The sequence below is a fragment of the Mobula hypostoma genome, chromosome 11 (genome assembly GCF_963921235.1).
Source record: "Mobula hypostoma chromosome 11, sMobHyp1.1, whole genome shotgun sequence".
In the NCBI taxonomy this organism is placed as follows: domain Eukaryota; kingdom Metazoa; phylum Chordata; class Chondrichthyes; order Myliobatiformes; family Myliobatidae; genus Mobula; species Mobula hypostoma.
This window is the reverse complement of record NC_086107.1, coordinates 100417730-100443935: the sequence shown is the minus strand read 5'-3', so window position 1 is coordinate 100443935 and position 26206 is coordinate 100417730. Positions and strand designations below refer to the sequence as shown.

At 42.7% G+C, this 26206-nt stretch overlaps 1 protein-coding gene across 2 annotated transcripts in view; it reads left to right on the top strand.

Moving 5' to 3' along the window:
* Positions 1-26206, top strand: part of ift56 (intraflagellar transport 56) — a 78691-nt gene that overhangs the window by 34990 nt on the left and 17495 nt on the right. The window contains exons 11-16 of one of the 2 annotated variants that reach the window (XM_063063356.1): positions 106-159; positions 4001-4064; positions 10058-10146; positions 14063-14146; positions 15393-15462; positions 23446-23552. In XM_063063356.1, coding sequence (XP_062919426.1) covers positions 106-159; positions 4001-4064; positions 10058-10146; positions 14063-14146; positions 15393-15462; positions 23446-23552 — 468 coding nt within the window. The other variant, XM_063063357.1, reaches the window with a different exon arrangement.

Genomic DNA, 26206 nt, shown 5'->3' with positions numbered 1-26206 from the left:
TGTGTTGGAAAACTTCTCCTTTCCCCACTGGACAGATTTGAACATTAACAAAAGATATGAATTCATAGTCTGTATAATAAAGTTGCTTTTCCTCTTCACCATTAGGAATATATTCTGAAAGGTGTTGTGAATGCTGCTCTGGGACAGGAACAGGGCTCGGTGAGTTGAGTACTTCATAAATTATATTGCTGTAATGCATTATCAAGTCACATTCATAAATTCCTACCCTTTAATATAATGAAGAGAGTAACTGTCCAAGGTCTTCTGAAGAAGCACAAAGAAACAGGCAAGGTTGAGGACCAGAAATGCAATGGTTGGCCCAGAACCTGAGTGCAGTAGATGAGGGATACATCAAACTGACTTCCCTTCTAAATCAGAAGAAGTTCAACACTGCTGTCAGCTCTGAACTCATAGAAACCACTTGTCTGAAGTGATCTTCATGGAAGACTTGCTGCCAAAATACCATTCCTCTGAAGTGGAAGCCAGACATCCCACCCTGCAAAAACTCATTTCAGGGAGGTAGCACCCCCGCCCCCCGCAACCCCATATCCCCCACCCTCCGTCGACCTCCAAGGGTGTATGTAATACTTTGTTTAGTGATCTTGTCTAATCTGTAAACCAAGTTGGGTATATGCAGCAAATGTGATATTAAAATATCTACTTATGTTATATTATCATGTTTATTCTATTGCAACTTTAAGCAAGTCTACAGGGAGTTTGGCCTCATCACGTAGGACATCAATAGCGTAGCTCCTTGGCAGTTAGCCAGCTAGTTTAAATCAGGGGTCCCCAACCTTTTTTGCACCGCGCACCGGTTTAATATTGACAATATTCTTGTGGACTGGCCAACCCGGGGCGGGGCGGGGGGGTGTATTAAACGCCACCCGAATATCGGGGATAAGTCAACTGTAAGTTACTTGTAAGTGGCTAATACACTCAATTTCGTTTCTAAAGGGGTTTATCTAACGAATTTAATATTAAACACACAGCGCATATTTTCCTCGCATTAATGTAGTGATAAGTCAATTATAACAGTGGTCCCAAACCTCCAGGCCGCGAAGCATGTAGCGGTAGCCAGAACGCACCCGGCACATCTTTAAGAAAAAAGCCGAAATAAACAAGCTAATTGATTAGGTGCCCCCCGGCACGTAAATGTCGGCCCAGATCAGAGACGACCCAATTGGCAATCGCCTCTGATCTGGGCCGACATTTACGTGCTGGGCGGCACCTAATTAATTAGCTTGTTTATTTCGGCTTTTTTCTTAAAGATGTGCTGAGTGTGTTCTGGCCACGCTGTATTCTTTGCGGCCCGGAGGGTGGGGACCACTGATAAGGCACTTATAAGTCAATAGCATCATAACATTTTAGGTGACGTTTGGATATTAAACACAGCGCATATTTTCCTCGTATGAACATATAAAATCATTGCAGCACACCAATATCACTGAATCAGTGGGAGCCCCCGGGCTTGTTTTCCTGCAACAACGCAGTCCTATTGAGGCAGCATCTCTAGGAAGAGGTACAGTCCTTACTCTTCCTTCAGTTAGTCCTGACGAAGGGTCTCGGCCTGAAACGTCGACTGTACCTCTTCCTAGAGATGCTGCCTAGCCTGCTGCGTTCACCAGCAACTTTGATGTGTGTTGCTTGAATTTCCAGCATCTGCAGAATTCCTGTTGTTTGTGTTGTTTACTGTCCTATTGAGGGGTGATGGGAGACAGCGATACTCGAAGGGGGTTCCTTATGTCCAGTCTATTCCGCAATTTAGTTTTCGTAGCATTCATTGCAGAAAACTCCACTTCACAGCGATATGATGTTGGAAATGGAAGCAATGTTTTCAGTGCTTTCGTGGCTATCTCAGGATATTTAGCCTTGACTGTGATCCAGAATGCCGGCAGAGATGTTCTGTCAAACATACTTTTCAGTCCGCTGTCATTTGCAAGCTCAAGGAATTGATCTTCTTCCCACGCTGACATGGATGATTCACCGGGGACATTCACAAATAGGTCACTGATCCATTCCTTTGCACGTCTTGATTCACTGGTGACCTCGCGTGCGTTAAAATTCAACAGTGCATGACAGGGAATGAGGAAAGGTGCAGCTGACTCATATCGTTTCATATCGCCAAATCATATTGTTTCCTCGCCCGGTGGTTGAGGACCACTGTTAGCACGAAGAGAGACCAATCAGGATGCTCGCTCTCCCTCTCTCTCTCTCCCTCTCAAAAAAATCTATTTCTGGGATATTGTATATAATTTTCGGGCGTCAGAGAGCCACTACCGATATGTGGGAGACTCCCGGAACTTCCAGGAGAGGTGGGATGTCTGGGAAGCAAAGCCAAGAGACTCAGCTATGCATAGAAACTCAAGGACTGGGGTGCTGAACAATGGCAGCAAGTGCTCTGGACTGACTAGTCAAAATTTGAAATTTTTGGAGGCAGTTTGTAGAAGAGCTCAAGAACAGTACATGGAAGAGTGTCTACAGCCAACAGTGAAGCACAGTGGAGGTTCTCTGCAGGTTTGAAGCTGCATTTCTGCAAATGGAGTTGGTGATCTGGTCAGAATTAATAGAATCCTCAATGCTGAGAAGTACAAGCAGATTCTCATCTATCATGCAATAGCATGAGGGGGGCATGCGATTGGTCCCAACTTCATTCTGCGTCAGGACAATAACCCCTAATACACACCCAAGGTAATAAAAAACCATCTTCAGCAAAAAGAAGGGCAAGGAGTTCTGCAACAGATGGTATGGCTTCCACAGAGCCATGATCTTAAACTTCACTGAGGCTGTCTGCGATTGCTCGGAGAGACAGATACGAATGAGACAACCAAAGTCTGCAGAAGAACTATGGCAAGTTCTCCAAATGCTTGGAACAACCCAGCTAATTTTCTTATAAAACTGCACGACAGTGTATCTAAGAGACAAAGGGTGGACATACCAAATATTGATTTGATTTAGTCATTTACTGTTTAGATTTTTACTTATCGATGCAGTTATAAGGAAGGCAAGACAGCAACTATACTTCATTAGGAGTTTGAAGAGATTTGATATGTCAACAAATACACTCAAAAACTTCGTTGTATGTATTGTGGAGAGCATTCTGACAGTCTGCATCACTGTCTGATATGGGGGGTGTGCTACTGCACAGGACTGAAAGAAGCTGCAGAGGGTTGTAAATTTAGTCGGCTCCATCTTGGGTACTAGCCTGCAAAGTACCCAGGACATCTTCAAGTGTCTCCTGTCTCAGAAAGGCAGCGTCCATTACTAAGGACCTCCAGCACCCAAGGCATGCCCTTTTCTCACTGTTACCGTCAGGTGGGAGGTACAGAAGCCTGAAGGCACACACTCAGCAATTCAGGAACAGCTTCTTCCCCTCCGCCGTCCAATTCCTAAATGGACATTGAACCAGTGAACACCACTTTTTTAATAATATTATTTCTGTTTTTTGCATTATTTTTAATCCATTCAATACATGTATACTGTAATTGATTTGCTTATTTATTATTATTATTTTCTTTTTCTATATTATGTATTGCGTTGAACTGCTGCTGCTAAGTTAACAAATTTAACGACACACACCAATGATAATGATTCTGATTCTATTTACTGCTCTTTATAGTTTTTTTATATTTAGAAGCTTTTAATTTCAGTGTTTTTGAAAGCAATCTTGCTTTACAGAATTTTTACATGACTTTTGTACAGTACTGTATATCAGATGCAGCACTTAATATATTAACACAATATTGACATATTATTCTGTAGATGTACAAGTTGATATAAAGTGTATTTACAACATATAGTTAAATATACCACAATGTAATGCTACAGGCACTGTCATAAATAATGTGTACTAGGTAGTAGCAGGGTGGTCTCACAGCCTGGGGGAAGAAGCTGGTTTTATGTCACCAGCTTTATTCAGCATTCCATCTATTGTTAAATTGACCAGTACTTAGTGATAAGTACTGCACAGAAATTCTGACAAAGTCTCTTTGTTTGTTCACAGAGGGAGCACCTGAAGATTGCACAGCAATATTTCCAGCTGGTTGGAGGATCTGCCAGCGAATGTGGTATGTAATGGAGTTATGCAAGTGCAAGCAAGTTAAAACAGATCATATTTAACTGCTGACGGGACATCAACCTTCTCAACTTCACCACACCTTGTTCCAATTCCAACCTCACTCCTTCTGAAAGCTCTGCTCTCCACTCCCTCCGTGCCGATCCTAACCTTACCATAAAACCCGCTGATAAGGGGGGCACTGTAGTAGTCTGGCGTACTGACCTCTACCTTGCCGAGGCACAGCGACAACTCGCTGATACCTCCTCTTATTTACCCCTCGAACATCACCCCACTAAGGAGCACCAGGCCATTGTCTCCCACACCATCACCGACCTTATCAGCTCTGGGGATCTCCCATTCACTGTCACCAACCTTATAGTTCCCACACCTCGCACTTCCCGTTTCTACCTCCTACCCAAGATCCACTAACCTGCCTGTCCGGGTAGACCCATTGTTTCAACTTGCTCCTGCCCCACCAAACTCATTTCTGCATACTTCGACACGGTTTTATCCCCCCTTGTTCAATCCCTTCCCACCTATGTTCATGACTCTTCTCATGCTCTGGATTTTTTCAATGATTTCAAGTTCCCTGGCCCCATCGTCTTATTTTCACCATGGATGTCCAGTCCCTATATACCTCCATCCCCCACCAGGAAGGTCTCAAAGCTCTTCGTTTCTTTTTGGATTCCAGACCTAACCAGTTCTCCTCTACCACCACTCTTCTCCGTCTAGTGGAATTAGTCCTTATTGTTAATAATTTCTCCTTTGGCTCCTCCCATCTCCTCCAAACTAAAGGTGTAGCCATGGGCACCTGTATGGGTCCCAGCTATGCCTGCCTTTTTGTTGGCTATGTGGAACAGTCCATGTTCCAAGCCTATACTGGTATCTGTCCCCCACTTTTCCTTCACTACATCGACGACTGCATTGGTGCTGCTTCCTGACTTCATCAACCTTGCCTGCAACTTCCACCCTGCCCTCAAATTTACCTGGTCCATTTCTGACACCCCCTTTCCCTTCCTTGATCTCTTTGTCTCTATCTCTAGATACAGCTTATCTACTGATGTCTACTATAAGCCTACGGACTCTCTCAGCTACCTGGACTGTTCCTCTTCCCACCCTGTTATTTGTAAAAGTGCCATCCCCTTCTCTCAATTCCTCCGTCTCTGCCGCATCTGCTCTCAGAATGAGGCTTTTCATTCCAGGACGAAGGAGATGTCTTCCTTTTTTAAAGAAAGGGGCTTCCCTTCCATCGCTCCCATTTCACGCACATCTACTCTCACCCCATCCTCCCGCCACCCCACTAGGGATGGGGTTCCTCTTGTCCTCACCTACCACCCCACCAGCCTCAGTGTCCAACATATAATTCTCCTTAACTTCCGCCATCTCCAACGGGATCCCACCAGAAAGCACATTTTCCCTCCCCCCCCCCACTTTCTGCTTTCCACAGGGATTGCTCCCTACACGACTCCCTTGTCCATTCGTCGTCCCCCCATCCCTTCCCACCGATCTCCCTCCTGGCACTTATCCTTGCAAGTGGAACAAGTGCTACACATGCCCTTACACTTCCTCTCTCACCACCATTCAGGGCCCCAGACAGTCCTTCCAGGTGAGGCAATACTTCACCTGTGAATCTGCTGGTGTGATATACTGTGTCTGGTGCTCCCGGTGTATCCTTCTATATATTGGTGAGACCTGATGCAGATTGGAGACCGCTTCGCTGAACACCTACGCTCTGTCTGCCAAAGGAAGCAGGATCTCCCAATGGCCACACATTTTAATTCCACGTCCCAGTCCCATTCCAATATGTCAATCCACGGCCTCCTCTACTATCGAGATGAAGCCACACTCAGGTTGGAGGAACAACATCTTCCATCTGGGTAGCCTCCAACCTGATCGCATGAACATTGATTTCTCTAACTTCCGTTAATGTCCCTCCTCCCCTTCTTACCCCATCCCTAAAATTTATTTATTTATTTGTTTGTTTGTTTCTCTCTCTCCCTCTCACCATAACTCTTTGCCTGTTCTCCATCTTCCTCTGGTGCTCCTCTCCCCCTTTTTTCCTCGGCCTTCCGTGCTCTGATACTCCCTCTTCTCCAGCCTTGTATCTCTTCTGCCAATCAATTTCCCACCTCTTAGCTTCATCCCCTTCCTCTCCTGTCTTCTCCTATCATTTCAGGTCTCCCCCTCCCTCTCCCACTTTCAAATCTCTTACTATCTCTTCTTTCCATTAGTCCTGACAAAGGGTCTCAACCCGAAACGTCGACTGTACCTCTTCCTATGGATGCTGCCTGGCCTGCTGCGTTCAACAGCATTTTGTGTGTGTTGCTTGAATTTCCAGCATCTGCAGATTTTCTCATGTTCATATTTAGTTGTCGTGGCTCCTGCTCCTCATTTCACCCAGTGATGCAAGATGGAAAATATCAAACTATCAATTGTGGTTTTGTGCTGCAGTATTCAAGGCACAGAACCAGAGACAAGTACAAACAGTAAAGAAAAAATCATCATTAAATTCCACTGACTCAGGCAAATCTTATCTCTGAAAAGTTCTGGCATGAATTGAAGTGCAAGTTAGTGTGCTCTCGTGGTGTAAAACAAAACAACACCTGAGATACAAGAAGGTGAGGAATTGGAAATGGAAATAGGCCATAAGTAGCCCTTGAGCTGTCTACTATTCAATAAAATCACGGCCAGTCCTGTGCCTTAGCCCCCCATTCCTGCCTTCTGTGCATATTCTAGGAAATACTGTCAACCACCTCTGGAATACCTTCAATAACTGAGCATCCACATCTCTCTCCTCTTCATTTCAGTCCTCCTATCCCAAAACAATTATCTCCTAGTTATGGAATCTGCCCTTTATGATTTTCTAAGCATCTCCCAGCATGTCCTTAATAATAAGTTCTAGTGTGTAGCCAACAACAAACATCCGGCTAATTGGTACAAAGGTTGCTATTGTCTCTCTCACTTCCTTGTTGAGACACAAGTATCACAAAACATAAAATCTTACATAATATCTTAAAAATATTTCTTCTTGTATTTGAATCACAGCCCAGTGCTGCCTTGATAACGCAGTTGAAAATTAGTAGATTATTTAAAAATAATCAACATTTTGTGTATTTGCAACCATCCACTAGCAATTCTAAAGTACGACCAACTTTAAAAAAAACTGTGTGTGGAGTTTATTAAGTGCTCTAAGGTACAGTAATCTATTACTTAAATAAAAATGCGCCCGTTGGTATCCTTGAGTCTACCCAGAAAGGCTAAGTGATTACAAATGGAATTAATTAGCTGAAGTTCAAAGTAAATTTATTATCAAAGTACATATATGTTGTGATACACAACCCAGAGATTTGTTTTCTTGCGGGAATACTCAGTAAATCCAAGAAACACGATAAATCAATGAAAGACCGCACCAACAGGACGGACAAACAACTAACGTGCAAAAGACAAACTGGACAAATACAAAGGAGAATAAATAAATAAATAAGCAATGTATTTCAAAAATATGAGATGAAGAGTTCTTGAAAGGGAGTCATGGGTTTATTTGTGTTGATTAACATGATGATGGAGGTGTGGCTAATGCTTGGTGAGACAAACTTCCAACATGTTATTTTTTTGTAAGGCAGCACAGAAAAATCTGCAAAATCAGGACACATGTTTGTACTTGCATAGTTTTAAGGTGCTTGAGAATAGGTACCAAGAGGATGTCAGGAGTAAGTTTTTCACAGAGAATGTTCTGGGTGTGTGGAATGCATGCTGGCAGCGATGGTGGAAGCAGATACAATAGGGTCTTTTAAGAGCCTCTTAGATAGGTACATGGAACTTAGAAAAATAGAGGGCTAAGCACTCAGGAAATTCTAGGCAGTTTCTAGAGTAGGTTACGTGGTCGGCACGACATAGTGGGCCGAAGGCCCTTTAATAAGACCATAAGACAAAGGAGCAGAAGTTGGCCATTCGGCCCATCGAGCCTGCTCCGCCATTTTATCATGAGCTGATCCATTCTCCCATTTAGTCCCACTCCCCCGCCTTCTCACCATAACCTTTGATGCCCTGACTACTCAGATACCTATCAATCTCTGCCTTAAATACGCCCAATGACTTGGCCTCCACTGCTGCCCGTGGCAACAAATTCCATAGATTCACCACCCTCTGACTAAAAAAATTTCTTTGCATCTCTGTTCTGAATGGGCGCCCTTCAATCCTTAAGTCATACCCTCTTGTACTAGACTCCCCCATCATGGGAAACAACTTTGCCACATCCACTCTGTCCATGCCTTTCAACATTCGAAATGTTTCTATGAGGTCTCCCCTCATTCTTTTAAACTCCAAGGAATATAGTCCAAGAGTGGACAAATGTTCCTCATATATTAACCCTCTCATTCCTGGAATCATTCTAGTGAATCTTCTCTGTACCCTCTCCAACGTCAGCACATCCTTTCTTAAATAAGGAGACCAAAACTGCCCACAGTACTCCAAGTGAGGTCTCACCAGCGCCTTATAGAGCCTCAACATCACACCCCTGCTCTTGTACTCTATTCCTCTAGAAATGAATGCCAACATTGCATTCGCCTTCTTCACTACCGACTCAACCTGGAGGTTAACCTTAAGGGTATCCTGTACGAAGACCCCCAAGTCCCGTTGCATCTCAGAACTTTGAATTCTTTCCCCATATAAATAATAGTCTGCCCGGTTATTACTTCTGCCAAAGTGCATAACCATACACTTTCCAACATTGTACTTCATTTGCCACTTCTTTGCCCATTCTTCCAATCTATCCAAGTCTCTCTGCAGACTCTCTGTTTCCTCAGCACTACCGGCCCCTCCACCTATCTTCGTATTGTCAGCAAACTTAGCCACAAAGCCATCTCTTCCATAATCCAAATCATTGATGTACAATGTAAAAAGAAGTAGCCCCAACACGGACCCCTGTGGAACACCACTGGTAACTGGCAGCCAACCAGAATAGGATCCCTTTATTCTCACTCTCTGTTTCCTGCCAATCAGCCAAAGCTCTATCCACGTATGTAACTTTCCCGTAATTTCATGGGCTCTTATCTTGTTAAGTAGCCTCGTGTGCCACCTTGTCAAAGGCCTTCTGAAAATCCAAATATACAACATCCACTGCATCTCCCTTGTCTAGCCTACTGGTAATTTCCTCAAAAAATTGTAATAGGTTTGTCAGGCAGGATTTTCCTTTAAGGAATCCATGCTGAGTTCTGCCTATCTTGTCATATGCCTCCAGGTACTCTGTAATCTCATCCTTAACAATCACCTCCAACAACTTCCCAACCACCGATGTCAAGCTAACAGGTCTATAGTTTCCTTTTTACTTCCTTGCCCCCTTCTTAAATAGCGGAGTGACATTTGCAATCTTCCAGTCCTCCGGAACCATGCCAGAATCTATCGACTTGAAAGATCATCGCTAATGCCTCCGCAATCTCCACAGCTAATGTGCTGTAAATTTCTATGTGCTAAAATCCCAGTCTAACCTAGCAGAAACACTTGTCAGATAATTGTAATGTTTACAGATCATTTTACTAATTATTCCTACTCACTATAGAGTGCTGAGACCAGCAGGCTAAGGAAAATATCTGGAAAATAAGATTTTCAGATTTAGCTTTTATTTGTCAAATGAGCATCAAAACATACAGTGAAATGCGTTGTTTGCGTCAAATCAAATCAGCGAGGATTGTGTTGGACAGCCCACAAATGTGGCTATGTTTCTGGCACCAGCATAGCGTGCCCACAACTCATTAACCCTAACCCATACTTCGTTGGAATGTAGGAGGAATCGGAAACCTACACAGTCATCCCACTCCAATTTACATGTGATACAGAGGGAATTTTAAGGTGGAAAACCCATCTTTCTGAAAGAATTTTTCCACAGAGTGGCTTTTAACATGGTACAAATACTGATTAGTGTTGGAATGAGAATGGCTGGATTAGTTAAATTCCATTCTTATGTAGTTTTCTACTCTTACCACAAAACTTCAATCTTATTTTTAGACACCATCCCTGGTCGTCAGTGCATGGCCTCCTGTTTCTTCCTATTGAAACAATTTGAGGATGTTTTGATCTACCTAAACTCTGTCAAGGTAGGTCACATTTTTTTTACTCTTTCACCCGAGCATTCAACCTAGTTATCACATTGGATGGTGTGCACAAGTCCTTCTGTAAAATGATGTTGAGGTCATGGTACAAGAATAGTAATCCAGAAGCATGGACCAATATTTGAAAGATAGAAATTGTGCTCACTAGTGTAAATTGCTTTGTGAGTCTATCAGAAGTCAGTGAAGTCAGAGGCTGGATCAGACTGGGTATGTTATTTTGCAACTAATGTGAGCACAATTTTGTTATACTGTTCCAAGGCACATCACTTCTCGACAAGCTTGGGATAAGTGATAAATACCTCTAGAGAGATAAAGGAAGGTACCTAGGAACCGGTCATCGTGAGGTTACCAGAACCAAAAGGTTAAGAGAGTTGTGGAAATAGTGCAATGCTATAGACATGTTGAAGTTCAACATAGCAGACCACAAGGATCCAAATTTGATTCCAGAAAGATAATTGGACTCAATTCTAGTGGAATGATCAATATTAAATTTCAAGCAGAAGAAAATAATGAGTTTGATGGGATAAGTAAGAGTAAATTAGTTGCAGCAGCAGAGGAGGCATAAGCAAAGAACATAAATTGAAGGTAGTTGGCCAAAGAGTAGATGTAAGAACTCTTCAGTATCCTGAAGAGGGGTCTCGGCCCAAAACGTCCACTGTTTATTCATTTCCCTAGATGCTGTTTGACCTGCTGAGTTCCTCCAGCATTTTGTGCGTGTGTTGGTTTGGATTTCCATCATCTGGCCATGCATTTGTGAGGGTATCCAGAAGCAAATGATGCTGGCAAACAACACTACCATGGGTGACTTTTTCCAGATGGTCCATGAAATGGTCTCTTTCACTTCTTTTACCTCATCTTTTTCTTTTAAATGTGTTTCTGATACTGTTACAGTCTGTGATCTACAGTTTGATGGTGTGTTTTTGGGGACAATTGAGTGATCTGGCACTTTGCTGTCTCTGAGAAGTTTCCTGGAGGCGAATGGCCTCAAGGCCAAGAAGCTTAGAGATGGGGCACGAGCCCATGATTGACTCCATCTCTCACTGATCTCACCATGTAAAGCGCCAAGGAAGATGGAAATCATTGAGGAGTGAGCGGAAGGCGAGTGGGTGTTCTGTGCCATTTACCAGCCTTTCGCGTGCTGCTGCCAGAGGAAGGTGTTTACATGTGATGGTTTTTCCCTCCTTCAATGCTGTTGGAGGATGATACCAAAGTTCTGGGTCTGCAGTTTGTGGATTGAACTGTAGTTCCTTGTTGCTCCTATTCTGCTGCCATTTTCCTTTTTTCAGCGATTTTTAATCAGGGCAGCTTGCAGATAATGAACATTGAGCTAAATTGAACATAGACTCTTTCAATTTTGTATTTTATTTTCTGTGTTTCCACTCGTTCTTTCCTGTTCTCTTTTACACATTTTGTTTTTGCACATGGGAGGTTGATGTTTTTTCTTTGAATGGGCTCCATGGTTTTCTTTGTTTCGTGGCTGTCTGTGAAGAAGAGAAATCACAGGGTTGTATACTGCATGCATATTTTGAATATAAGTGTACTTTGAATCCTTTGAATAGACTAGGGAACAGAGGACACAGCCATGTGGAGTATCAATGTTTTGAATAATCATGGCAGAGGTGTTGCTGCCCATCCTTAGTGATTGTAGTCTGTTGGTCAGGAAGTGAAGGATCCAGTTGCAAAGGGAGATGTGGGCCACAGGTCTAGGAGTTTGGACATGAGTTTGATTAGAATTTTAGTATTAAGGGCAAAGCTGTAGTAAATAAACAATAGTCTGATGAGTGCCTTTACTGTCCAGATGCTCCAAAGATGAGTGGAGGTTGTTTAGGAGGCTGGAGTTAATGTATGCCATGACTAGCCTTTGAAACCCTTCATGATGCTGGGTGTCAGAGCCAGCAGCTGACAGTTGTTAAGTCACATTACTTTTTTTTTAAATAATTCTTCAATTGTACCTTGATTGTTAGAGGAAATGCAGGGTCAGCAAAAGAGAACTGAAGCAGAGCCTCAGGCCAAAAAGTGGCTGACAAACAATAAAACAAAGGCATTTGAGAATGAGATCCTTTTGGAGCACAAAAACTGGATAACCCATTGAGAGATATCAAACTGTTGCCATTTTAATGATTTTAGGGCATCAATCACGTATATAGCTTAAAAAAGAATATGAAAATAGGGATTGCTTCAAACAATTTATTAATTTATAGCAGCTGGCTTAATAGTAGCAATGTCACTGGATGTGGATAAATGTAAAATATTAAATATGAGTACAAAGAAACAAACGATAATGTTTGTTAAACAGGGATCCATCAATCTATGAAGTTACCAACATATTGCTTGACTGTAACTGTGAGGAATATAAAGAACTGGACTGGTAGAAAGCCATACATACAAACCTAAGGAGGCTGAAACACCGCCATATAAAGATTTGATCAGAATATTCATTACATATTATTAGATGAATGACACTGATTTCCTGCCAATATTATGGTGGTCGTTGCTGAGAGAAGTTGGCTTGCAAGAATCCCAACCCTTCTGTGCATCCATCCAAATAAAAAGCTGAGGGTTGAGGGTGGAGTGGTGTTATATCATATCTTTTTCTTCCTCTGAGGCTTTATTTTACTTCAACTCTATAAGTGGGGAATGTAAATATATAGTATATTAGTATGGGATTAAACAAAAATTGTTTGGTTAATTCTGCTCATTTTTCAGTCATCAAGACACAACGTATCAAAGCTGCTTGTCACCTGGATAAATTGAAACCAAAGCCCCCCGGGGTAGATCAGAATGGGTAGTGGAAATGTTATCGTTTTGAAAGTGAGCTGCACTTCACTGTTGTGTCAGAGTAGAAAGAGCTTTGTTCCGCACATGTTTAGACTGTACCTCACATGAGAGTGCTTGATGCTGATGCATTAAGACCCAAACTAAGAAGGTATTCCAATCACCAGTGCTGTTTCTCCAGTTACCAAAATAAAATGTATTAAAATATATCTTTTTGATTAAATACACAGGTGGTAACTTGATTCGTATGTATGTCCCTTACTTTTATAGTGAAAGAATTGAGCATAATTTTTTAGAAACTTAGTACTAGTGGTTTGGGCTAATGTTCATAGAGTCATAGATACAGTACAGAAAAAGGCCCTTTGCCCACTGAGTTCATGTAAGGAAGCCTGTGTGGGACAGTTTTTAAAGTGGAAAAAGTTGATGCCCAGGGGCAGTTCCACGGTCCTGACTTCAGAAGTCTGAATCCAGTGATAGAAGTAGATGTCATAACTAGAGTCTTCCCTGGTTGCAGTGGATGACCAAGACGACTTCTGTGCGCCTCTTCATGTCCTCCACTCTATACAGAGCATTGCAGATCCACCTTCCTGGGTGTTGGATCTCACTGTAGACCTCATCTGCCTAGTCCACCAGAGCTGACTCTAAGTGCTAGTTCAGGTATGTCCCCATCTCACTGGGGTGTGAAATCCACCTACTATCCTCACCTGGTTTAACCTATGGCCTAATAAATTGGAATCCACTGTGTTGTGAATCAGTTTCATATGAGGAGCAACATTGTGACAAATCTGCTTGTTCACTGGAATGGTTTGATGGAGGTGTTGCACAATTATGGTTGTTGCTTTCCTCCCTTGTGCTTGGACAGTGCAAGCAAAGAATCAGCATTAATCTCCCATACAGTAGTAGGAGTAGTAGCGTCCATATGAGGGAGGAGGGAAGGAAATATAGCAGATGCTGAAATTTTACTGTAATTGCTAATGTTCAATATCATGGAAGGGAGATGAGATCTCTTCAATCACCTGATTTTCATCCCCATTTTATCTTTAAAGATAACACTAGAATCACTCAGTGTTCCAAAAATTGTAGATGTTGATAGAATGTGACACAGTCTTCCTCTTCTATTGAACAGAGTTACTTCTACAATGATGACCTTTTTAACTTCAACTATGCACAGGCAAAAGCAGCTGTTGGCAACTTCAAGGAAGCTGAAGAAGTAAGTTGTTGCTGTTTGTTCAAGTACTTGAGCTTTGACCTTGGGCGTCAGCTTAGATGAACATTGTGCAAATATTTTAAATCCATTCTGTTTGCATTTATTGTAACCTTTGGTGCCAAGACCAGAAAAGGACTTACAATTTGCTCTGTTGGCTGAGGAGAACAGACAAGTAAAGTGTGACTTCAGGTTTCATTGATTTGCATTCAATAGTGTCATTAGTGTAAGGCAATCCCATGGGTGCACCATCCAAATTGCCCTGTCCTTCCTTCCCTGGACCCGGCAACTTAAAGCTATTGTATAATCATCGATTAGACTAGTCAGATCAAACTGCAATGAGCTGCAGGACACAAGTTACAGACTAAAGTGCTTTAGGAGCAAAATTGTTGGAGGTACAGTACCTGACATTTGTGAAGAGAAAGACGGAGTTGGAGTTTTGATGAAGGGTCATTGATCCAAAATGTTAACTTTGTTTCTCTGCCTACAGATGTCATTTGACCTGCTAACTGTTCCTAGCATTTTCTGTTTTTATTTCAGATTTCAAACATCTAAAATTTGTTGCATGTCCAGTTTCACTGCCTGTTGCTTGGATTTCTGATACTTTTAGCCTGCGGTTTCAACATACAGGGGAGTTGATAAATTGGCTTAACACAATCTGTTTCACTGGTCTTGGAGTAATTTCAGAATTTCTTTTGTTAATTTTAGTAAAACTGGGAACAAAATGTATTTTTTTTTCTTTACAAGGATAAAAATTGAATAGAGCATAATATCAGAGTTGGGTTCTGCTGTCAGAACTTTGAATGTTCATTTGATTTCATCTTTATGGAATATAAATGACCACACTGAGCACTTCTACAAGAAGCACTGTCACAACAAGGCTCATCTTTGATCATAAATTTACTTTGATCTTTGAACACCTTATTCTTAAATAAGATCAATGGGTTATCCCCTTATTCCATTTGTTGACCACTATGCAAAGCAAAATGTTTCCTGGCCTCCTTGCTTCAAGCTACTTGACCTGCTGAGTTTCTTCAGCAGATAGTTTGTTGCTCCTTATTCCAGCATCTGCAGTCTCTTATGTTCCTCGTCAATGTAGGCTCTTTTTATAAAATTTTAACTTCCTGATCCTTTTCTCAATTATAGTGCATGGTTTTCCTTTATATCATCATTCTTGTGCATGAGCAGAATATTAACTAGTTTAACACTTCCCTTTACTAAACATTGCATTTTTTAAAACTTGATTTCTCAGATATTTCAGCTGATTCAGAATGAGAAGCTGAAGAATGACTACATTTACCTCAGCTGGCTGGCTCGTTGCTGTAAGTGAAACATTGTCTAGCTGAAGCCATGATTATCTAGAACAATTTAAGAAAAGAACTGCTTGAGGAACTCAGTGAGTTAGGCAACATCTGTAGAGGAAAGGCATGGGTGGAGTTTTCAGGCGTGAACCTGCATCAGGGCAAAAAGCAGAGTGAGAGGATGGCCAATATAGAGAGGAAAGGGGGAGGCTAAGGCAGGGGCTGCTAGATTCCAAAACAAAAAGGATTCCAGCATCTGCAGTCTCCTGTGTCTCCATTCTAGAACAGTCCTTCTTGATTTTGGTGCTTAAACATTGCTGCAATTAATCGTGTTTGCACATTCGCCATCAACTGCCAACAATACATCATGTATTTAATTGACTGCAGGCTGGTTCAGCTGATAAAATACTTTCAGAATCAAGAGATATTCTAGGCAAAAGTAATGACAAGTTGTGTGATGAGAGTGAGGTTGTCCTACCGTTAAGCATTATGTATCTTTTGGTAATTGGTTTATTATTGTGATATGTACTGAGAGTGAAAACACTTTGTTTTAATGCCATCAACAAATACGCTCAAAAACTTGTATAGTTGTACCATGGCGAGCATTCTGACAGGCTGCATCACCATCTGGTATGGAGGGGTTACTGCACAGGACCGAAAGAAGCTGCAGAAGGTGGTAAATCTCGTCAGCTCCATCTTGGGCACTAGTCTACAAAGTACCCAGGACATCTTTAGGGAGCGGTGTCTCAGAAAGGCAGCGTCCATTATTGAAGACCTCCAGCACCCAGAGCATACACTTTTCTCGCTGCTACCATCAGGTAGGAGATACAGAAGCCTGAAGGCTCACACTCAGCGATTCAGGAACAGCTTCTTCCCCTCTGCCATCTAATTCCTAAATGGACTTTGAAGCTTTGGACACTACCTCACTTTTTAAAAAATATACAGTATTTCTGTTTTTGCACATTTTTAATAATCTATTCAATATACGTAATTGATTTGTTTATTTATTGTTTTATTTTATTTGTTATTTTTTTCTCTCTCTGCTAGATTATGTGTTGCATTGAACTACTGCTGCTAAGTTAACAAATTTCACGTCACATGCTGGTGATGATAAACCTGATTCTGATTCTGATGTACAGACCATTGAATACTTATGTACATTAAGGTTGTGAAATGAGAAAAAAGGCAGAATATAGTGTTGCAGTTACAGAGAAAGTGCAGTGCAGATAAACAAATAATGCAAAGCACATGACAAGATAGTTTGAGAGAAGAATAGTTCATTTTTATCGTTTAAGGGGTCCGTTCAAGAGCTTTATAACAGTGGGATAGAAGCTGTCCTTGAATCTGCTAGTACATGTTCACAAGCTTTTGTTTCTACTGCCTAGTGGGCAGGGAGATTTTTGACACCTAAATCTAACTTTAAGGAAACCAGGAGAGATTCAATTGATATCTCAGATGTATGAATAATTTTAAACCTTTGTTTCTGTGAAATGTAGCTGGCTAAGTTGTGATACATTAGTCTCTAAATATTGTGTGCAATCATGTTGTGCGCCTTTGCAAAAACTCACAACACAATCTCATAGATCCTTCAGTGGATTATAAAATCCTGAGCAGGAACGCTGTATGTTTATTTCTTCCTTTTCATCACACCACTAGACCAGTTGGGGACATATCATTGCCCCCGTTGGGATGAACTAACTTGGCTGTGGCCTGTCTGGAACAGTGGGTGAATAATGCAAATTACTGTGATATTTTCTTTAGAAAATGAAGATCACTGATAAGAGGATTGATCCTATTCAATTGCCTTCGGCTTAAAAGCCATCATATATCAATATATGATATATATGTAGTTAAGTTAAAACGAGTAGTGCAAAAAAGAACAAATAGAAAGGTAATGAGGTAGTGTTCATGGGTTCAATGTCCATTTCGGAATCGGATGGCAGAGGGGAAGAAGTTGTTCCTGAATCACTGAATGTGTGCCTTCAAGCTTCTGTACCTCCTTCCTGACAGTAACAATGTGAAGAGGGCATGTCCTGGGTGGTGGGGGTCCTTAACGATGGACCCCACCTTCCTAAGGCACCACTCCTTGAATACTGTGGTGGCTAGTACCTTTGATGGAGCTGACTAATTTTACAAGTTTCTGCAACATACTATGGTCTTATGCAGTAGCCCCCCCCCCCCCATACAAGACAGTGATGCAGCCAGTCAGAATGCTCTCCATGGTACATTTATAGAAGTTTTCTAGGGTTTCAGTTGGGAGTTGAGGTTACAGTCAGGTCAGAACATGATCTTATTAAAGACCCTTCGTCAGGACTAACTGAAGGAAGAGTGAGTAAGGGATTTGAAAGTTGGAGGGGGAGGGGGAGATCCAAAATGATAGGAGAAGACAGGAGGGGGAGGGATAGAGCCAAGAGCTGGACAGGTGATAGGCAAAAGGGGATACGAGAGGATCATGGGACAGGAGGTCCGGGAAGAAAGACGGCGGGGGGGGGAACCCAGAGGATGGGCAAGAGGTATATTCAGAGGGACAGAGGGAGAAAAAGGAGAGTGAGAGAAAGAATGTGTGCATAAAAATAAGTAACAGATAGGGTACGAGGGGGAGGTGGGGCCTTAGCGGAAGTTAGAGAAGTCGATGTTCATGCCATCAGGTTGGAGGCTACCCAGACGGAATATAAGGTGTTGTTCCTCCAACCTGAGTGTGGCTTCATCTTTACAGTAGAGGAGGCCGTGGATAGACATGTCAGAATGGGAATGGGATGTGAAATTAAAATGTGTGGCCACTGGGAGATCCTGCTTTCTCTGGCGGACAGAGCGTAGATGTTCAGCAAAGCGGTCTCCCAGTCTGCGTCGGGTCTCGCCAATATATAAAAGGCCACATCGAGAGCACCGGACGCAGTATATCACCCCAGCCGACTCACAGGTGAAGTGTTGCCTCACCTGGAAGGACTGTTTGGGGCCCTGAATGGTGGTAAGGGAGGAAGTGTAAGGGCATGTGTAGCACTTGTTCCGCTTACACGGATAAGTGCCAGGAGGGAGATCAGTGGGGTGGGATGGGGGGGACGAATGGACAAGGGAGTTGTATACAACTCTGGCACTTATCCGTGTAAGCGGAACAAGTGCTACACATGCCCTTACACTTCCTCCCTTACCACCATTCAGGGCCCCAAACAGTCCTTCCAGGTGAGGCAACACTTCACCTGTGAATCGACTAAGGTGATATACTGCATCCGGTGCTCCCGATGTGGCCTTTTATATATTGGCGAGACCCGACGCAGACTGGGAGACCGCTTTGCTGAACATCTACGCTCTTGTCCGCCAGAGAAAGCAGGATCTCCCGTGGCCACACATTTTAATTCCACATCCCATTCCCATTCTGACATGTCTATTCACGGCCTCCTCTACTGTAAAGATGAAGCCACACTCAGGTTGGAGGAACAACACCTTGTATTCCGTCTGGGTAGCCTCCAACCTGATGGCATGAACATCGACTTCTCTAACTTCCGCTAAAGCCCCACCTCCCCCTCGTACCCCATCTGTTACTTATTTTTATGCACACATTCTTTCTCTCACTCTCCTTTTTCTCCCTCTGTCCCTCTGAATATACCTCTTGCCCATCCTCTGGGTTCCCCCCCCCCCGCCGTCTTTCTTCCCGGACCTCCTGTCCCATGATCCTCTCGTATCCCCTTTTGCCTATCACCTGTCCAGCTCTTGGCTCTATCCCTCCCCCTCCTGTCTTCTCCTATCATTTTGGATCTCCCCCTCCCCCTCCAACTTTCAAATCCCTTACTCATTCTTCCTTCAGTTAGTCCTGACGAAGGGTCTCGGCCTGAAACGTCGACTGCACCTCTTCCTACAGATGCTGCCTGGCCTGCTGTGTTCACCAGCAACTTTGATGTATGTTGCTTCAATTTCCAGCATCTGCAGAATTCCTGTTGTTTATGATCTTATTAAATGCTAGATTAGCCTTACCATGTGGGCCACTTCTGCATTCAACTATCAGTCCTGATTTTTCATTCCAGTGAAAAGTAATTCTACCCTTTGTCCACTCTCATCTCCATTTCCTGCTATCTCTTTGCCCCGTATACTTGTGTTTGTGTATTGTGACGACAAACCAAGTTATCAGAAGATTGATGCTGATGAGAGAGATAAGGGAGACAATGGAGAAACATTCAAAATGCTAATAAGAGAGAAGAGAGAGATTAACGAAAAGAGACACAGTTCCGAGTATTGACAGACCGGTTGCTTTGAACCTGAACTGTTTGAAGTTTGATGGACAGGCGATACCCCAGCAGGGGGATAAAAGGAACAGGTTCGCTAAGGCATGAGACACACCACGAGATAACGAGACCCTGGAAGAGCAGTGTGCCCCCACAAGTTGGTGAGAGTTTGGAGGTCTGGTCGCGGGAACCGACCATAGACGCACAGGGTGAAAAGGTACGATCGGCGGGAACCTGGTGTGTGTGTCCGCCCTTGCCTGGGTGCCAGGTTCACCGCAGAAGAACGATCGTATCCAGAACGGAGGGGTCACAGTCGGTGACCACAGAAGATATTAAAAGGGTTTGCCCGAAAGCTAACTGCGAAAAACGTCAAAGGTCTGTCTGAATCAGATTTGCATATTATCTCTCTCTCTCTCTCTCTCTCTCTCTCTCTCTCCCCCCCCCAACGGCACAACAGCAATTACTGCAAACTGTACTAAGCTGAACTGAACTCTGCGTCACTTGAGACTGATCATTTTACCCTAGACTGCGATAGAGCTTGATTGATTCCTCTCACCCTAGTTCTGTGTACATGTGTGTTTTATCATTGCTAACCTGTTGCATTTATATCCCTACGATTAGAGTACTGTGTTGCTTATTTCTGTAATAAAACTTTATTAGTTTCTGTTAACCAGACTCCAACTAAGTGGTCCATTTCTGCTGGTTTGGCAACCCAGTTACGGGGTACCTAACAGTATGTTCGTGGTGTTCTGTTGCTGAAGGCTGTCCACTTCAAGGTTCGACGTGTTGTGTGTTCAGAAATAAGTCTTCTGCACACTGCTGTTGTAATGTGTGGTTACTGTCACTTTCCTGTCAGCTTGAACCAGTCCAGCTATTCTCCTCCAACCACTCTCATTAACAAGGGGTTTTCACACTCAGAAATGCTGCTCACTGGATGTTTTTTTGTTTTTCGCACCATTCTCTGTAAAGTTTAGGGACTGATGTGTATGAAAATCCCAGGAGATCAGCAGTTTCTGAGATACTCAAAGCACCTTGTCTGGCAACAACAATCATTCCACGGTCAAAGTCACTTTGAACACATTTCTTCCCTATCCTTATGTTTGGTCTGAACAATAACTGAACCTGTTGACCGTGTCTGCATGCTCTCATGCAGTGAGTTGCTGCCACATGATTGACTGTTTAGGTAACTGCATTAATGTGCAGGTGTACCTAATAAAGTGGCCACTAGGTGTATAGACTGTTTAACAGAACTCACCCTCCCCCTCCCACTTTCAAATCTCTTACTAGCTCTTCCTTCAGTTAGTCCTGACCAAGGGTCTCGGCCTGAAACGTCGACTGTACCTCTTCCTAGAGATGCTGCCTGGCCTGCTGCGTTCACCAGCAACTTTGATGTGTGTTGCTTGAATTTCCAGCATCTGCAGAATTCCTCGTGTTTACTAGCATGACAATGCAGGATAGGTCAGGAAAGACAGATCACTTGGTGTAAAGCAGTCATACTTCACTGAAGCCAGTTTAATGAGTCAACTTTTCTGCTACAAAGCTGAAATGATTATACACAGGAATAGCAGTGTGCTCTAGCACAAAGACTTGAAGCCACCTTAGTCTGCTTTGTTCTGTGGTGTCCCTGTAAGAAAGCATGAAATAAATCAGAATCAGGTCTAATATCACTGGCATATATCATGAAATTTTGTTGTTTTGCGGCAGTAGTACAATGCTATAAAAAACTGTAAATTATAATAAGCAGTATGTATAAAAAATAAATTAAATCAGTCGTGTAAAAAGAGGGGGGGGAAATAAGATAGTGTTCATGAATTTATTGTCCATTCAGAAATCTGATGGTGGAGAGGAAGAAACTGTTCCTGAAAGGTTGAGTGTGTGTCTTCAGGCTCCTGTACCACCTCCTTGATGGTGATGGGGCTCCTAATAATGGATGCCGCCTTTCTGAGGCATCACCTTTTTAAGGTGTCCTCAATGCTGGAGAGGCTCGTGCCCATGATGGAGTTGGCTGAGTTTACAACTTTCTGCAGCTTTTCCTGATCCTGTGTAGTGGCCCCTCCATACCAGATGATTATACAACCAGTTAGAATGCTCTCCATGGTACAACTACAGAAATTTGAGTCTTTGGTGACATACCAAGTGTCCTCAAACTCTTAATGAAGTAGAGCTGCTGATGTGCTTTCTTGTAATTGCATCGAAATGTTGGGCCCAAGAAAGACCCTCTATGTGCCAGTATTTCTGGAACTTGAAACTGCTCACCCTTTCCACTGCTGATCCCTAGATGAGGACTGGTGTGTGTTCCTTTGACTACCCCTTCCTGAACCCCACAATTATTTCCTTGGTCTTACTGACATTGAGTGCAAGGTTGTTGTTGCGATACCACTCGACCAGCTGATCTATCTCAGAACCAGAATCAGGTTTATTATCACTGACATGTGTCGTGAAATGTGTTAAATTCGCTCCTGAAGACCTTTATCGCTGTCTGAAACTCTGCCAACAAAAGTTGTGTCATCAGCAAATTTATAGATGGCAGTTGAGCTGTGCCTATCTACACAGTCATGGGTGTAGATGGAGTAGAGCAGTGGGCAAGGCACTCATCCTTGAGGTGCCCCAGTGTTAATGGTCAGCGAGGAGGAGATGTTATTTCTGAAGTGCACAGATTGTGGTCTCCCAGTGAGGAAGTCAAGGATCCAGTTGCAGAAGATGGTACCAAGGCCCAGGTTTTAGAACTTATTGATTAAAACTGAGAGAGTGATTGTGCCGAACACTGAGCTGTAATCAATAAACAGCAGCCAATGAACAGCTAATACCAACTATTGTCCAGGTGATCCAAGGCTGGGTGGAGAGCCAATGAGGTTTCATCTGCTCTAGACCTATTGAATGACAGGCAAATTGCAATGGGTCTAGTTCCTTACTTAGGCAGGAGTTGAATCTAGCCATGTCCAACCTCTCAAAGCACTTCATCACAGTAGACGCGAGTGCTACTGGATGATGGTTGTTGAGGCAGCTCACCCTGCTCTTCTTGGGTACTGGTATGATTGTTGCACCTTTGAAGCAGGTGGGAATCTCTGACTGCAGCAGTTCGAGATTGAAGATATCCTTGAACACTCTTGCCAGACAGTTGGCATAGGCTTTGAGAGCCCTACCAGCTACACTATCAGGGCCTGATGCCTTGTGAGGGTTCATCTTCTTGAAAGATGTTCAGACTTTGGCCTTGGAGACAGAAATCTCAGGGTCACTGGATGCTGTAGGGATTCGCACAGGTGTAGTTGTATTCTCCCTTTCAAAGTGTGCCCAAAAGACATAGAGTTCATCTGGGAATGAAGCATTGCAGCCATTATAGGTTTCAGTTTATAGGAAGTAATGGACTACAAACCCTGCCAGAGCTAACAAGCATCCAATTCCTTCTCTAACCTCAATCGGAATTATTTTTTCACTCTTAAAATAATCTTCCCTATGTCATATGTGGACTTCTTGTACAGTTCTGGATCGCCAGTCTTCAATGCCATAGATCTAGTTCTCAGCAGACTACATATGTAGTGGTTGAGCTCATGGCATTTACAGAAAAAAACTAACCCTTTGCTTACTCGGCATTTTTGCCATAAAATATAAATGCTCCTAGAGCACTATAGTTTATAGAAGAAGGTCTTTGTAACACAAGAACTATCTCATTTGTGAGATACTGCTGCATATCCCATATCCTTTCCCCTATTTTCTGATGCCTAGTCTTTGCATACAAGTGTGGTGCTGACTCAATTTCAAAAGTTCTTATTCTTTCCATCCTTCCTAGATATCATGAACAAGAAACCACGTATGGCATGGGAGCTTTATCTAAAGATGGAGACATCTGGAGAGTCTTTCAGCCTCCTACAACTCTTGGCGAATGACTGCTACAAGGTAAATGAAGCAAGCACTTGAGGAGAGGTTGTTGCTAAAGATATTGTACTAACTGTAGCAAATAGTGTAAATATACTTTTACAAAGCTTACAGTAATTAATTTTTTCAAATTGCTGTAGCGTTTGCTTATGGCTTCTTGATGATTATATAGTTTTGTTCAGTCCAAGTTAACATGTTGACCATGGTTCATTAGGCAGAGGTAGTGGATTCAGATCCCACTCCAGAGATTTGAGCCATTATCCAGGCTGCCATTTTAGCACAGTACTGAGGAAATGCTGTACTGCATTTTGGGTCTTTCTCCTTGGGTGGGAATAACAAAACACGTAGTACTACTTAAAGAGCAGAGAAGTACTCTTCATCTCTCTCGTTGAATATTTATACCTTGGCCAACATCATTGATCACTAAATGCACATAGGCTGATTGACAAAATACTGCTGATCATGTATGCAATTACTCAGCACCTTCATATTGGAGGAGATGTGTTGTTAAAAATGCCAGTTGAAAGATTTCTGTCCACCGACTTGCTGCTGGGTTCCTCATTTAAACTTGCAGTGGAATGACATGTTTGCACTGTTGATGTCACCGAATGTGTTACAGGAAATTAAATAACCTCAAATTTAAGAATGCTGGTAAATGCTGATTACTGCTGTCTCGCTGCATTGAATGTTAGCTACCTATGACTGTTGTAAAATCTTAAAGATTTCAATTATAGTTAAATGTGTTTTAAGTATCTTATTACTTTTTTTCTCTTAACCCTTTATTTTGATTCCTTTCCTTTTTTGTAATTGTTTTTATTGAATTCACCCATTGTTCAAACTTGGCGCTGTTATTCATGAAATCCTTCCAAGAAGATAAGACTTGTTTACTTGTAACCTATAAACTCTGTAGGGTTATTAATCTGCACCAGCTACTTGAGAGGCAAATAACAGACTGATTAAGGATAAGCACGAAGAAAAGCAGACATTGTTCATTGCTGTGTGGCCCCATTTGTTGTTGTAGTATCTAGTGATTTATCTTATTTGCTGTTAATGGGAGTGTACACAATTTGTTAGTTATTTTTTTTCTTGCCTTTTCTGATTACTACAGTACTGTACAAAAATCTTGGGCACATGTAAATAGCCAGGGCACCTAAGATGTTTTCACAATACTGTATTTGACAACGTGGAGTGGAGAGCAAGTTTGTAAATCTGGCAGGAGCAAACGATGTTGGGAATGCCAGGGGTGGAACGCCACGGGAGGGGTGTGAGACAGGTGGCAGAGAAGGAGTGTCGGGGTGGGGAGAGGCGCGGGTCCAGCTACACCCAGCCCTGAGACACCAGGCAAGGTTATTTGATTTCAAACAATTGCACACTACTGAATAATTAGTTAGCTGTAGAATGCTTTGGCTTGCCTGAAGATTGTGAAAGCTGTTATTTAAATACATCTTTTCTTGTTATTTGCTGAAGCGTGTGTAGATCCTGATGAAAGGTCAAAACTGGTGAATGAAACAATTTTCATTTCAGACATGTACTGTATACACAAAGTGTTCGGGATTAGGTCCTGCATGGTTAGGTTCTGACTGAAGTTACCTCAGCTATGTTCCGAGGATGTGTCTCAATCCCAGGTGCAGAGGAGGCTGCAATACCACGATGAAGCAGCCTCATTAAGAAGCATCATGTGATGTCAATGGTAGGGGAAAATACTGGAAACTGTAATGACGGATGTTGATACAGAATACCTTGAAAAGAATAGTAGGATTCAGAATAGTCAATGTAATTTTATGAAGGATGACTAATTTGTTGCAGGCTCTCTCAGGATTTGACTAGTAGAACGGATAAAGGGCAACCCCAACCAGTGGATCCTCAAACTCCTAATGAAATATAGCCACTGGCTTGCTTTCTTCATGATTACATCAATATGTCGGGCCCAGGATAGATCTTCTAAGATGTTGACACCCAGAAACTTGAGACTGCTCACCTTTGCCACTGCTGACACCTCAATGAGGACTGGTGTGTGATCCCTCGACTTCACCTTCCTGAAGTCTACAGCCATTTCTTTTGTCTTGCTGACATAGAAATGGTTAAGGCATTGGACTAGCGACCTGAAGGTCGTGAGTTCAAGCCCCAGCAGAGGAAATGTGTTGTGTCCTTGAGCAAGGCACTTAATCACACATTGCTCTGCGACGACACTGGTGCCAAGCTGTATGGGTCCTAATGCCCTTCCCTTGCACAACATTGGTGTCGTGGAGAGGGGAGACTTGCAGCATGGGCAACTGCTGGTCTTCCATACAACCTTGTCCAGGCCTGCGCACTGGAGAGTGAAGACTTTCCAGGCGCAGATCCATGGTCCCGCAAGACTAACGGATGCCTTTACTGCTGACATAGAATGTAAACTTGTTGTTGTGACACCACTCAACCAGCTGATCTACTCCACTCCTGTACGCCTCCTCGTCACCATCTAAGATATTGCCCACAACAGTTGTATCATTGGTAAATTTATAAATGGCTGAACCGCAGGTGGAAATAACAGTTTGCCTGATGGTACAAATATTATTTTTTATTTTGCTTATGATGCTATATCCAGGGGCTTTGTTAGCACAGAGGAGTGAGTACAGAGGCTTCAAAATGATATGGGAAAGCTGGGTGAGTTGGCTTATAATGTGGAAAATTGTGAT